This window comes from Pisolithus orientalis, assembly GCF_024613125.1.
Source record: "Pisolithus orientalis strain OTSU chromosome Unknown F5J12scaffold_52, whole genome shotgun sequence".
NCBI classification, from domain to species: Eukaryota; Fungi; Basidiomycota; class Agaricomycetes; order Boletales; family Pisolithaceae; genus Pisolithus; species Pisolithus orientalis.
In genome coordinates this window covers 124,753-138,320 of record NW_026260833.1, presented here as the reverse complement: position 1 = coordinate 138,320, position 13,568 = coordinate 124,753, and the positions used below count along the sequence as shown (strand labels likewise).

At 43.2% G+C, this 13,568-nt stretch overlaps 5 protein-coding genes across 5 annotated transcripts; 3 read left to right on the top strand and 2 right to left on the bottom strand.

Moving 5' to 3' along the window:
* Positions 1-925: 925 nt before the first annotated feature.
* Positions 926-2,819, bottom strand: F5J12DRAFT_786242 (uncharacterized protein; the record flags this gene model as incomplete). Its single annotated transcript, XM_051743395.1, has 11 exons — positions 926-994; positions 1,024-1,222; positions 1,275-1,296; positions 1,596-1,630; positions 1,821-1,926; positions 2,068-2,118; positions 2,187-2,228; positions 2,255-2,317; positions 2,364-2,395; positions 2,564-2,682; positions 2,739-2,819. 11 exons carry the CDS (start codon positions 2,817-2,819, stop codon positions 926-928), a joined length of 819 nt encoding a protein of 272 aa, XP_051595568.1.
* A 364-nt stretch (positions 2,820-3,183) lies between these two features.
* F5J12DRAFT_786241 (uncharacterized protein) lies at positions 3,184-4,662 on the top strand (the record flags this gene model as incomplete). The annotated part of the gene is made up of 6 exons (XM_051743394.1): positions 3,184-3,287; positions 3,341-3,446; positions 3,470-3,869; positions 3,909-4,479; positions 4,534-4,584; positions 4,641-4,662. 6 exons carry the CDS (start codon positions 3,184-3,186, stop codon positions 4,660-4,662), a joined length of 1,254 nt encoding a protein of 417 aa, XP_051595567.1.
* Positions 4,663-6,988: 2,326 nt separating this feature from the next.
* F5J12DRAFT_786240 (uncharacterized protein) lies at positions 6,989-8,014 on the bottom strand (the record flags this gene model as incomplete). Its single annotated transcript, XM_051743393.1, has 3 exons — positions 6,989-7,016; positions 7,166-7,678; positions 7,731-8,014. The coding sequence occupies 3 exons, from the start codon at positions 8,012-8,014 to the stop codon at positions 6,989-6,991; spliced, it is 825 nt and encodes a 274-aa protein (XP_051595566.1).
* Positions 8,015-10,108: 2,094 nt separating this feature from the next.
* Positions 10,109-11,572, top strand: F5J12DRAFT_897378 (uncharacterized protein; the record flags this gene model as incomplete). The annotated part of the gene is made up of 8 exons (XM_051748019.1): positions 10,109-10,229; positions 10,260-10,459; positions 10,511-10,546; positions 10,615-10,913; positions 10,966-10,979; positions 11,029-11,187; positions 11,242-11,328; positions 11,388-11,572. The coding sequence occupies 8 exons, from the start codon at positions 10,109-10,111 to the stop codon at positions 11,570-11,572; spliced, it is 1,101 nt and encodes a 366-aa protein (XP_051595565.1).
* A 591-nt stretch (positions 11,573-12,163) lies between these two features.
* On the top strand, positions 12,164-12,811 carry F5J12DRAFT_727101 (uncharacterized protein; the record flags this gene model as incomplete). The annotated part of the gene is made up of 1 exon (XM_051741777.1): positions 12,164-12,811. A coding segment is annotated over one exon (648 nt), but the record flags the coding sequence as incomplete, so codon positions are not given.
* Between the last annotated feature and the right edge of the window lie 757 nt (positions 12,812-13,568).

Genomic DNA, 13,568 nt, shown 5'->3' with positions numbered 1-13,568 from the left:
ACATTCCATGAGTGGTGGGTGGATGATGTTGTCCTTCATTGACATCCAACTTCTCACTTTGACCTCAGCTCTGCCTCCAATTCAGCATGATTCTGGATCTTATACAAGCCCAATTATATATGCACATGTATGGAGTCTTAGGGGGATCACAGAAAGTTGCCACCACTACTCTGAAAATACAGCTACCTATATTCATGCCCAGGTGCTTGGTGCTCATGCAGCACAATATCTCACTGCTCATGGCTATATGCATGAGGCTATTGACACTATTATATGTGCATGTAATGGCACATTAAGTGACCACATATTTGCTCTTCGACTTTCACAACATGGCCTTGCCATGGCAGAGGCTTTGTATTTGTGGCATGTGATTCAGTTACAGTGATCCATCTTGTACTGACTTTTGCTTGAACATTATTAGTTGTATACATAAATTATCAACTGATTTTTGCCTAAACATGTGCATGACTCTGCAAAATCTAACTATCAGACCAGGAATATGAAACAAAACAGCATGAAACACATGGGTATAAAGTCCTGAGAAATTCTGGAAGGCACTGTCTAGTGTGTGAATTCTTCATGCTACAGAACATCTGGAGACTGAAGGGTATACATGCAAATGCACTAATAGGTATGAAGCAAATACACGATTAGGATTAGTTGTTTGTGTGTATATGGTTATCTGCTGTAATAGGCATATGTAGTAAATCTCCTATCATGGCGACATGCTCTCACTACTCTGACAACTTCGACATGGGGTGGCCGAAATTATACAAAACACAAGATCAAAAGGTTTTGGCCGCTCAGGCTTATTGAATGAAATACTATCAGAGGTATTAAATCTATTTCTCTTTATTCTGAAGGACGCTTCTCGGCTCAGGGCTGTTGTTCATCCTCAGCCATAGAAATGAAATCAACCTCAAGCTCAAGGCAAAATGAGGCAGAGCCAAGAGTTCTTTCCAGTCGGAGGAGACTTCTTCATATGATCAGGTTTCTAACTAGTTGTCACAGCAAGTTACTTACTCTTATGAGTCTAGGGCAATCCATTTGGACACAGAACCATCCCCTGAACTGCTGTGCACACTCACTCCACTCCTCATATATTGTAATCTGACACCCTTCAGCAGTCCCAGTGAACGATGGGACACCAAACCATCCCCTGAACTGTTGTGCACACTCAGTCCACTCCCCATATCCTATAACCTGACACTCTTCGGCAATCCTAGTGAATGACAGGACACAGAATTGTCCCCTAAGCTGCTGTGCACACTCACTCCACTCCCCATATCCTGTAACCTGAGACCCTTCAGCAATCCTAAGGAATGACAAGGATTTGGGCCCAGGCAGGTCGGAGGTACTTGCCCAGAACAGTTTCATGCCTCATCGCATCCTGATGGGTGGTTTCATGTCAATTCTTCATCATGCTCTGGGCCAGATTCCATTGATCAGATCAACCACTCACTGAAGGCAATAATAGGGAACTCCTGTCACTCATCTATGGACAACCTATGCCAAAACTATGTCAATAGTGGAGATTATTAAAAAATTTGGGCTGTTCTGTCTAAGGTGGATGGCTTGGAGTCATGAGTGCATACATTGAAATGGCAACACTGGGACAACCTGAATGATCCTACCAAGGAAACATACAATTGTATTCACTTAGTATCACAAATTCTGGAGGACCTCTTGATGAATGCTATGGAAGGTGCAGATGTAGCTGGGATGCATACAAGAGGCATTTTATTGTTCCAGAACTACCCACTAGACACTATGTAGTACTACAGAATGAAGTGGTTCTCTCACTATCCAAATGCACTGACCCTGCACTTGCCACAGTGTCAAGAACAATGACTTGTGGTATTTGATAATTGAAGATCTCCAATTTATCTGAATCACCATCACTGTCTTTGCTCTTGCACTTTTCTCCTACATGCCAGTCACATAGTTACTCAGTGGCCATTCTGTGAATCTGATGCATTCTGTAGTGGCCAAGATCTGTACATGAGATACATGGATGCATTGTACAAAGGCACATCAATGCGCTACATGAGCATGAAGATGGATTACCATCATTGCCTTCACTCTCACTCAGTGGCCATTCCATGAATCCAAGGCTTTCTGCAGTCACCAAGATCTGTAACATAAGATACATTGATATATTACACAGAAGACTTGCCAACACATACCTTTTAGGATCTGCATTAATTTTTCATTTTGAATGCAGTGGCCTAGATCCCTAATCAATGTAGATCACCTAGTGTAAGATAAGATGTGTTGACATGCTCCTTGTTGAATGTGACAAACATATCAGCATGTTCTGCATCAACATGTTAAGTATAAAATGTTTTGTTTATATGCCTCACCTTGTCTCAACTCTCTGTCCATTGCATTATAACTGTTGGCTGCCAGTAAGTTTGATTTTGTTGCGCAGTACACATTAGGGTTAGTGACTGGCATCACATTGTAGACATGCCAAGGAAGGAATGGATGACCCCCGAGCAGAAGATGTTTTTGCAGGATGAGTTAGTGTGGTACTTGAGTATGAGCACCAAGGAATACTCACAATACTGGCTGACTGTCTTCAAACAATGGTTGCAACTCTGGCCTGAGAGGGCTGTTGCATTCCTGACCTCCCACCAGATGTATCATTGACTCTTGAGCAGGACAAGATCCTTGGAGATGCTGTCACCAAGCACCAACAGGTCAGCAATATCACATTACTTCATGGAAGAGCTCACTGAATTTTGTGCAGCAATTATGACAGTGGTTGTGCTGGCATGTGGGAGCTGGGAAAAATCAGGCTGCAAACAGGAAGACATTGACCATTATTGATGGCTTGATGAAAGCTAAAACTCACATAAAAAAGCCACTGGAAATTTATTCAAAAATGTACTATACTTCACAGGTCAAGCCTGACATCTTGACCAATAGTAACATTTCCAGTCTTTGCAATCAGATCAACAAAAAGTTTAGGGTGGAATGTCAAGAGATCTGACACAAAGTTATGCACATCCATAATGAGCAACATACCAGTATGAAGATGCCCCCTGCTGAGAGTGATGATGAAATCAGTGCTGATGTTGATGCTGAAACATGTAGAAGGTGGGAACACTGGCTGTGATGCTGAGGGCAGTTAGCGCTCATTCCTCTTTCAGTAATATACAGCAGTGCATGCCAACACTCATGCAGATTCTCACCCATTTGTCACAAAAGACCAGTTGGTCCTTTTCAGTTCTGATGGGTGGGCCAGATCCAGCAGACACTGAGGAGCAGTGTGTGGTTGCAAGGTGAGCAAAGTACTACTAATTGTGTTTTAGCTCACACAACAGTGTTTGTAAAGCCTTCACATTGGGAAGAATAGATGTGGACTTAATTTTGCAGAGTCTTACTGTCACTTTGACTCCACTGTGTGCAAGCATACACAGAATTCCTTGACTCCAAGCTTCGTAAGTTTTTATTCTTTAGTTAGAAAAGCTGCAATGCTGACTGGGAAGATGATAATGTACCCGTCATTGCAGCCTCCTCCATCAGCAAGAAAACAGGCCATGACAAGGGCAATGACACAAACAATGGTACTGATGTCATGAAGGGTGACAATGATGATGAGCCTGACAACCACAGGAACATGGATGACAAAGATGATGACACTGATGTTGGTGAGGGTCAGGAAGGTAACAATGCAGGCATTGGCAAGGACAATGAAGGGGATGATGTGGGCATTGGTGATGACCAGGAAGGTGATGATTCAGGGACCGATGATGACCAGGAGGTTGATGATGCTGGGCATTCAGACAAGTTGAGCAATGCTTCCACTCTCATATTTATATTCTCAACACTTTGGTATTTAAGTGTTGCAACTTCTCACAATGGTATGTCTGTTGCAACAACTCCACCCCAACTTGTCACAGGTTCCACTCTTGCAACATCATGTTATCCTATTGTCTCACCACTGCACATTCAGACCACACATCTGAGTATTGCAAGTCTGGCCAAAACTCCAGCATATGTTGCAACACCTTCATGCATTGAAATGCCCAGTTCCATCATGGGACTTCCAAGTGTTGCAATGCCTGAGCACACTCTTGTCCCTTCAGCGAGTATCCAGCCTTCTGGTATTTCCAATCATCTTTTATCTTCACAGGATTTTGGCTCTTTTGGCACAGAACTGGATAGCATTCTCCAGGCCAACATGATGTCAATGTTTACACCACAGTGGAACTTTGATGGCCTACCCCCCATTAGCTCTAACCCTGCAACTGTCCATGCTATGAACCATTTGATGTCTCTTACTAGTAGTACTACCAATCCATATCTGGACTATTTCACAATGGCAGGGCAATATGAGCACTTGACACAAGACCTGCCTTTGTTACCTCCTGCCCCATCTGATGACAGCTCTCCACCACCAGCCTCCAAGGCACTTGGGGACCCTCTGCTAGGCTGTCCTAAATGCAAACCAGTCCCATCCTTGCATGCCCAGTGAGACAACATGATAGGTGATGCGGATAAGGAGAATGGTTTGGCAGTGCATAGGGTGAAGAAGAAGCAGTCTGAACTCAAGGATGGTGTGGCAAGGAAGTCAAAGTAAGTCATGCAATTCAATTGGGATGCTATGTTTTGATGATAATTGTTTATGCCAGGAAAAGGAAGACGGTTCCTTAAGCTTTTTGTAATTTGTACTCTTTGTCAAAATTGTCTCATCATCATGTATATGTCATACTTCTATGTGCAAATGTGCTTGAGCTATCCAACTGCATATACTGGCAGATAAGCAATTAAGTTGTAATTAATATGGTGGTCACAAGGTGTTGCAACATATTGCAATGAAGGGCGCTACAGCACATTGCAATGAAAGTAGTATAGACATTGCAACAGGTGTTGCAACATTACAATGTGTTGCAACAAAAGGGGCAAGGGTGCTACAATGTGTTGCAATGAAAGTAGTATAGATGTTGCAACAAAAGGGGCAAGGGCACTACAACACATTGCAATGAAAGTAGTATAGACATTGCAATGAGTGCTGCAACATGCTGCAACAAAATTAGTATGATTGTTGAAATGTTGACAAAATGTTGCAACACTCTTTGCAACAACCCTGTCGCCATGAACAATGCAACACTACCTGATGGTAGTTACCACTTTTCATTGCAAGAATGTTACACTAATCACTCTCCATTCATGAACAACTCATGACATTAACGCCTCTGTAACATCCTCCAGTCCGAGGGCCTTAGTTTGAGTGTCAGATATGAGATGACATATATGGACAAAATCATCTGAAGAGTCCTAAAGAGGATCATGGTTATTCTAGGATGCGGAACAGTACTCCTGGTCTGTTTTCATCTTTTGTTGCACATGATCATGATGGTTTGAACTCCGAGTGACCATGGGAGGGTGCTATGATGCTGCATCTGTAACATTAAACAAACCAAAATAAAGCAGCTGATTGTGCAACTTTTGCAGCACTGCTCCTGTGCAACTTTTTATATTACCCCTGCATAATTCTTTGCACTAGCTAGGAAGGCAGATAAAATAGATAAACATAGGCAGGACATGAACACAGTTTGTCAGCACCCTCCCCAGTCATCCCACCCAATCCATGAGGCCATGATGCTCCACAGGGCCCACTCGAATGCTCAACCCCCTCCCCTGCCCCTCCCACCTGGTAGTCATCACTGGCCTAGTGAATTTGGGCCCATTTCTTGGCAAAATACCCATTATTACATGGGTTATGTACAGTAGCATCAAAACAAGTCCCAAGGAATGGGTGAGGAAGTGCATGTAGCCCTGACTCACTCACTCCCCCATGCATGTGCCCTGCTTAGTCAGTAGTTGTGGGCACAGCCACCTGCCAATTTTCTGCACATTACTGCAAAAGTCACACAATCAGCTGTTTTATTTTTGTTTGTTTAATGTTACAGATGCAGCATCATAGGGTGCAACTATAGAATGGTAAACCCCCAATAATTCCACGAAATGTTTACTGTGGAAATGCGTGACTTAGACCATTGAATGTGTGTTTTGGACTGTTGACTGTGTAATTTAGACTGTTGAATGTGCGTTTTAGACTTCAGAATATGTATGCATTTCAAACACTGTTGCATGTGTGTTCAGAATCTGTTGGATGCATCAACCAGGGTGCATGTGTTTACAAAATTTTCATAACACTCAAACTCAGAATTAATCAATTAAATTTAGGTTGCCCATGTCACAACAGAAGATGATCCTAAGAGCCCAAGACGGTATCACTGTGTTTAATGCCTGACAAAGTAGTACATAGTATTGTGAGCCATATGTCGAGAGATTGACTGAAAGTGGACATTAGTAAATACCATCATCAAGGAAGTGATCATTGGACCAGGGATTGACACGAGGAGCAGCAAATGGACTGCTTGGTTCTGGCACATGGTGCAGTATCATATCATCGACACTCGGTTCAACAAAGTCTACTGAGAGGGGAACTTGCTTCGGGGGGGGATGGGGAGCCCTCTCTCAGTGCTCTGAAATGGAAGTCAGATGATGGGAATGTGGTAGGAGAAACACACAGCCATACAAGGATGCTGTCAGGCACTTTGAAGAGCTTGAAGGGGTTGGCCAAGTATCTCAGGTATGCTGGCAGACCCTGATGAACAAAATTCAAGGTGGTCTGGCATTCCAGCATGAGGAGAATTTCATTGACCATGCTGCAAAGCAACTTGCAGCGAGATGGCATAAAATCTGCACATTTATTTTTCACAGTCACATCACCACATCACCACATCTGTTCAGCCACAATACCTATATGCTGCAGCCTCACCACCATGTCCAATCAGCTGCGTCACCCATATGTTGCAGCCTCACCACCTTGCTGCCATGCCCATTCAGCCATGCCCATTATTTTTAACTGTACCACCATGTAATTGTATTATTGTACATAGTACAACTTAGTTGTGCTTCGAAATTGGCTTATGAGCCAGGCTAAGATAACTTCAACTTAAATGAAGTCTTGTCAATTTATATGATGTGCCACTGCATTTCTACATACAATTACAAGAAGTAACAAATGATACATGATGAGACCTATGTAGGTATAATGCTCTGGACAAGACAATCTCTAACATGGGTAATGAACCAGTGGGAGTGGGCAAGTGGTTTATTTATGTGCATTATATTTGAAAACATATACCTCTTGCAATCTTTGCCGATGCAGCCAAACTGCAATTTCTTGAAGAGATCAATAGCATTGTTGAAACTGTATGGGCTCCTTCCATTGAGGAAGAGTTGCCCCATGCTGTTCCACCACACCACACCCCAGTCTTCTTCACACCCCTTATGATCCTGACAGCAAGTGGCATGTACGATAGGGGGGGCCTCCACAGCGACTGTGTGGACATACTCATCCAGGTGGGACCTGACATAAACATAGGTGATGTAAGTTTCCATCCCCATCCAGTGATGGTGAATCTTCTTGGTCTTTGTCAGAGGGAGGTTGCAGAGCCTCATAAAACCTCTTTCGAAGAGCACCCAAATCTTGTACTCAATGCCCAAATAAATGAGTTCAGAAGGATGGAAGGAATATGATTTCTCAATGATGCAGGAAGTAATGAAGCTGAGTAGGCATGCACTGCATTGGAACTTGTGGATAAACTCCAGGAGGTTCTTGAGGTCATCTGCAGAATATTTAGCAGGTGGGTGGGGACTTTAGTAGGTGAAATCAGTATGTGCATCAGAGCAGAAACTTGTAGACTTACCACATGAACTTGATCTCAAGGAACAAGTCAAAAATTTCTGTAGTGAGGAATCTGTCCTTCACAATAATTGGCTTCTGATCAGTGTGCCCCTCCCTGTCCTTGTCTTCTGGCATGAATTTGCCAAGTGAAAAGAGGTCAGAAAAGAAGGCTGACTCATTCACCAAGATGTCATGGTTGAGTTTGTAAAGGAAATTTTCAACCAGGATAATGTACATGCCATTTTCAAAATAAAAGTCAGGATGGCAGGTGGCTGTCACAGTTGCTGGTGCTGAAGGACTAGTCATGATTAGGGCAAAATGCTGGAAAGGTTAGGCCTAGAAAATTGTGCATTGAAATTATGTCAGTTATTTGTTTGGCTGTATGTGGGTTTAGGTTTCATGCATCCAGACCTATGTATGTACTCTGTTAGGACTTTGCTCCCAAGTGCCATCCCTCAGCTACCTGCAAGTACCACACCATGGCCACCCAATCTCCTCACTGCTTTTGACTTTCTATCCAAAATTTACCAGCATGCTCTCCATGCCTGGACTCAAGAGGACAATGACTTAGTTCACTTAGACTGCCACCTCAGCTTTCTGGAAGGCAATGTGATGCATCTCCTTACCACAATTGAAGAAGACCATCTAGGATCTGATCTGTCTGACTGGCTTTCACTGGTGGCCAAGTCAATTGGAAGACTGCATGTGGCACTTACATGTTATTGAGACAGCATGAAGACTCAGTGAGTATGTTTGAATAAATGGCCACTGACACTAACAGTCTGTCATGCCAACTCATGATTAGTGTCAACAACACTGTAGAGATCCCAGAGCCTGTGATGGAAATTCACATTGGCTTATGAGGACAACCAAGGAAAGTCATTTACATCAGCATTCTTGAGGAGGCCATTTCAACTTCAAGGCAAATCCACACCACCAAGCTTGCACACATCCTTGGAATCCACAGAAACACCTTATGTTCTTACATGAAGTCTCACAGTGTTGAACAAAGATACATGAAGATCACAGATATGGAGCTTGATAAGCTTGTTACCACATTCAAGAAGAGATGGCCCAAGTCTGGCCTTTGCTATATCATGGGGTTTATGCAAGCACAGGGGATCTGTGTGCAACATCACTGCATAATTCAGTCGCTTCAAAGGATCGATCAACTAGGTCAAGCTTTACGAGACTGCCACATGAAAATGAGATGCAAGTATCATGTCAAATGGCCAAATGTGCTGTGGCACATCAATGGCCACCACAAGCTGATCCGGTGGGGAATTGTCATCCACAGGTTTATCAATGGCTTTTGCTGCACAGTACATCTATCTCCTTCTCAAGTTTGTCACATTTGTTGATTCACTCATAGGTTACCACAATTCATGCTAACAACAACAACTGGTCATCGACCATCCTTTGCTTATTCAAACACACTACTCAACAATATGGAATACCTTCTCATGTATGTGGAGACCATAGTGGTGAGAACATTGGTGTTGTGACATACATGATCATGAAGAATGGCCACCACTATGGCTCATTTATCTGGGGAATGTGAGTTTTACATTATTTTTGTATTCATCATTGCTGATCATATGGATAGTTCAACTCAGAATTGTCACATCAAGCACTTATGGGTTGAAGTTGGATCCCAATTTGCCAGATGCCAGCATGCTTTTTTTGCACAGCTTGAATGTGTTCATATGCTTGATATTGAAAACCAATCACATATCTGGTTACTCCACACACTGTTCCTTGATGATATCAATCACAACTGCCATGTGTTTCAGGAGGAGTGGAACTGCCACCCAATGGGTGGCACAGGTACTAACAACAAGAGTCCATTGGTAAATCTCAAATTTTATTAGTTTATACTCTTCATCTCATGAAATAAAGGATATGCATCTGCTTGGTCAGATTCAATTTGGAATCTACTGAGAGCATGAAGATTGTGAAGGATGTAACCTTGCCAATGATGAAGTAACAGAGACAGCTGATGTGACTGCACACCAACAGCGAGTTCACATTAAACATGAGGCTGTGCATGTACTGTCTCTTTGGAACCCTTTTCAGAATGACAAAGAAGAACTAACCTTCTTCAGGGGTCTTCAACAGGTAGTCATGCAGGACATCACACTGGAAAATTTCGGGTTGACAGCAATGGAGTGGGACTCTGACATGTACCTGTTGATCAAGACTATACACATTGGGCACCATGCACGAAAAGAGGTAGATATTTCATTGGCTGATGCAATTTGGTATTCCTGGGCATGCCTATGGTGCCAGGCGTTGTCTACATTATCATTCTACTTAATGAGCCATGGCTCATGATTTGTATAAATGCATCTGAATTTTACTGTGGTAACACCAACCGCATTCACCTCATCCTCACTTAGCATGTTGAGTGTGTTGACCCAGACGAACCTCTGCCAGGGTGGAGGTGGTCAATGTGATTGTGAGCACTTTAGGCCTAAGGCAGATGACCCTGCTCATTGCTGGGAATGTTCACATGGGTTCAGTAAGCACCTGCACACTGACAATTCCCCAGCCATCAATGCCCCAGCTGTCACCCAATTGCAGCCCACTGTATGTGGCTCATCAAATGTGGCAAAAATATTTGAAGGACTTACTTCAAGACATCTCACTGGCACTTCTCAACTGAATCCCCACCAGGAGGCGCTGGCAACTAAATCTTCAAAGCTGAAGCTGCTTTCAACATTACAGATGACTGCTTCTAACAAATGCAAGGTAGGCATTTGTAGTGCCTTGGGACTGCTCAGGCTGACATTTTTATTCCAGCCTTCTCAACAGCAAACCAGTGGTCAGACATTCCATGTCAGCTCTGTCACAACCATTACATGTGGAATAGATGTATTTTTTCTTTTTAAATTTTTATTGTGCAGACTCTTACTTCACAAATTGAAATACAGGCAAATGGCCAGTTAATGAAGGACCCAATCTTGCTGCAGACAACTGTGGAGAAGAGACTGTTCATCCAAAACTTGGAAAACCATGGATGCTATCTCCAACAAATGATTGAAGTTAACTCTTCTTGGTCACATGAAGATGTTACAGCCCAGCTGCATTTGTGGTTCCCAAATGTTTTTCAATATTTTGACTCTCATCATGAGAAAGCCAATATGACATCCCAAACCCAACCTGACTGGCAGCTTCAAACTCTCTATGGCTGTTTGACTGAATGGTATTGTTCTTGCCTGTTTCAAGGGATGTCAGAAGTCTGGCATTGCTGATAGTAACCTGTGGTTTGGTATGTGGCCAAAATATTACAACTTTGGCCATCCTTATTTTTTGGACAGTCACTCGAAATCCTGTCCCCAATCTTATTTTTGACAAGTGGAAGGTTGGATCGGACATAGTGGGAACTGATGAAGAGGCTATGAGTGAGAGTGACAATGAGGTGGTTGAGCTATCGAGTTCCATTGCCAACCTTGAAATCACTACAGTGACTGGGACCAGTAAGTTAAGTACTGTTGTTTTTACCATCAAAATCAACTTTTTTTTTTTTCTAGGCAAGAGGTCATGTTCTATTAACATCTTATCCTCCCCTGAGGCTATGGACTCCAATAGGCAGTCCTTCCGCAAGAAATGCAAAGGCTGTACATTTGTATTTAGTTGACTTACAGTAACATACTAATCACACAATATCTGCATTAAGTAAATGCCAACACCCAACCTGCTTGGCCTCATCAGCCTGGGGGGCCCATTTCTGGCCCTGTTGAAGTGAAAGATTTCTTATCTGACAGCGATGACAATGCCCCATCTCCACCAAATCCATGGTTCATGCAATTTGAACAGACAACAATGGTGAAGGATGGAGATATTTCCAACATTGATTTGTGATACTTCCATTTTTTTCACTTGCTACTTATTGCTCCCTAATGTCCATAGTACTGTCTGAATCTGATTTGTTTTGCCAGCAGTTGTGCTGGCCTATATTGAGAATATCTACACAAGTGTGACTAATAGTGAAGTTGTAGCATGCTGCTCTCAGCCCTTATAGTCTTGTAATATCAAACTACCAGCCACACATACCAAGCTGCCCCCCTTGCTCCATCACAAGCAAGGGTGGCAAGGAATGTTCCAAGCATGTTTGCACACACCAGCACCATTCATGAAGAAGGTATGTGGCTTTTGCACTTGTGATATCATGATTTTTTTATGCTTGAGCAGCTGAAGAAGAACTTGGTCAATCTATGACAGACAATATATCTCTTTGACACTTTTATCAGTTTATTCAATCTCCCTGGTCCACAGAACATGTTGGGCAGATCCAACTTGCTGGACCAATTCTGCATTAACTTCACCAATGAACGACTGCACCATTTCATTCAACAATGGCTGTTTGAGTCCCATGTCAATGAATACCAATCAGAAGGCATATCTAAATATGTCCCCCTCATTCCTTACTTCAACAACTCTGCATGCATCTGACTCCTCTGGAATGAACCTGGTGGCCTTATTCACATCATGGACAACCAAGCTCACCGATCCCACAAAAAGACAGATCACACCATGGCCAACACCTTCACCAAGCAATGGGGCAACCATTCTTCCTTTAAACTAGGAGGTGGGTCTGGTTTCCCAATGTTCACCATTTTCCATTTCAATGACCTGGTGACATATTCCTCAGAGGTGTTTTTAGAGCACAACTTCAATGCTCTTAACCCCGATTTTGTGGCTCTTCTTCATGGCATGGCAGCCAGCACTGGCCTCAGGGATGGTGCTGAAGGGGCAGGGTCCATCAATCCCTTCATCAAAGGTCTCTTCTTGGGGAAAGCCACTGCCATACAGGCCCATCCCAGAAGCAAGGACATGATCACTGCAGCCCAACAACCTGTCAAACCCATGTGTGCTCCTTCCACCTGCCAGATGAATACCATTTGTCATATGCCATGCAACAATGCTGCCACTGGCATGACTCCTCCCATTGTCAAAGAAGAACATGAGGATGAGGACATCACTACTTCCCAGAACACAGGTACTCTGTGCATCACAGGTGAATTCTGCACTGCCCTCAATACACTCTTTGATATGTTGGGAGACACACAATTGGTTCATGTTCTGTATGAACCCAAATGACTCCCAACTCCCAAACCAGCTGGAAGGATGGTCGGTCAAGGGTCAGGTATGCAGCTCAGGGTTGGTCAAGGTTGTGAAGAGGAATGCATGCATGTTTGAGGTCAGTATGACTCTGGACGAATTTTGTCAGAGGTACAGGGATCTGATGACCAAGGTACAGATGCATGAAGCAGATGATTGCTGAAACCTGACAATGTGTCAAGAAGACTGGCATGCTGTTTGGTGGAATGGAATGGGCTGCTTTCTCCTCAATGGAAGAAACCCACAGCCATATTTCAATGCTGTTAAGCATTTTCACAAGATGCAGTTTGGTCAAATGGCTCCCAGCTGTCAAAAACTTATGTTTCAGGTGCTTGAGTGTGGGGTTGCCTTTAAGTATGTCAATACTTTCATTACAGATGTTTGTCAAGGGCTCATAGACAATGTAGGTATTAACAGTGACTGGTTTTCCTAGTTAGCTTTCTATATATTCCTCCCTTCATTGAATACACTGTGTTGCATTCTCCAACTTGCTAAGTCTGAAAGTGAACTAAGTACAAAAGCAATGTGGTAGAGCACAAAATACACTACAATGCAACTAAGGCAAAATGCAGCGAGGGTACAAAATGTGTGGCACAGGCATTACATCAGCATGGCCGGCTGGGGAAAAAAGTGCAGTGGCACTACAAAACACACAGGAATAAATGTGCAGATCTAATGCCATAGTCACACACATCATTGATGGCCAACACAAGCGCAGCAGGGGAACATTGATCCA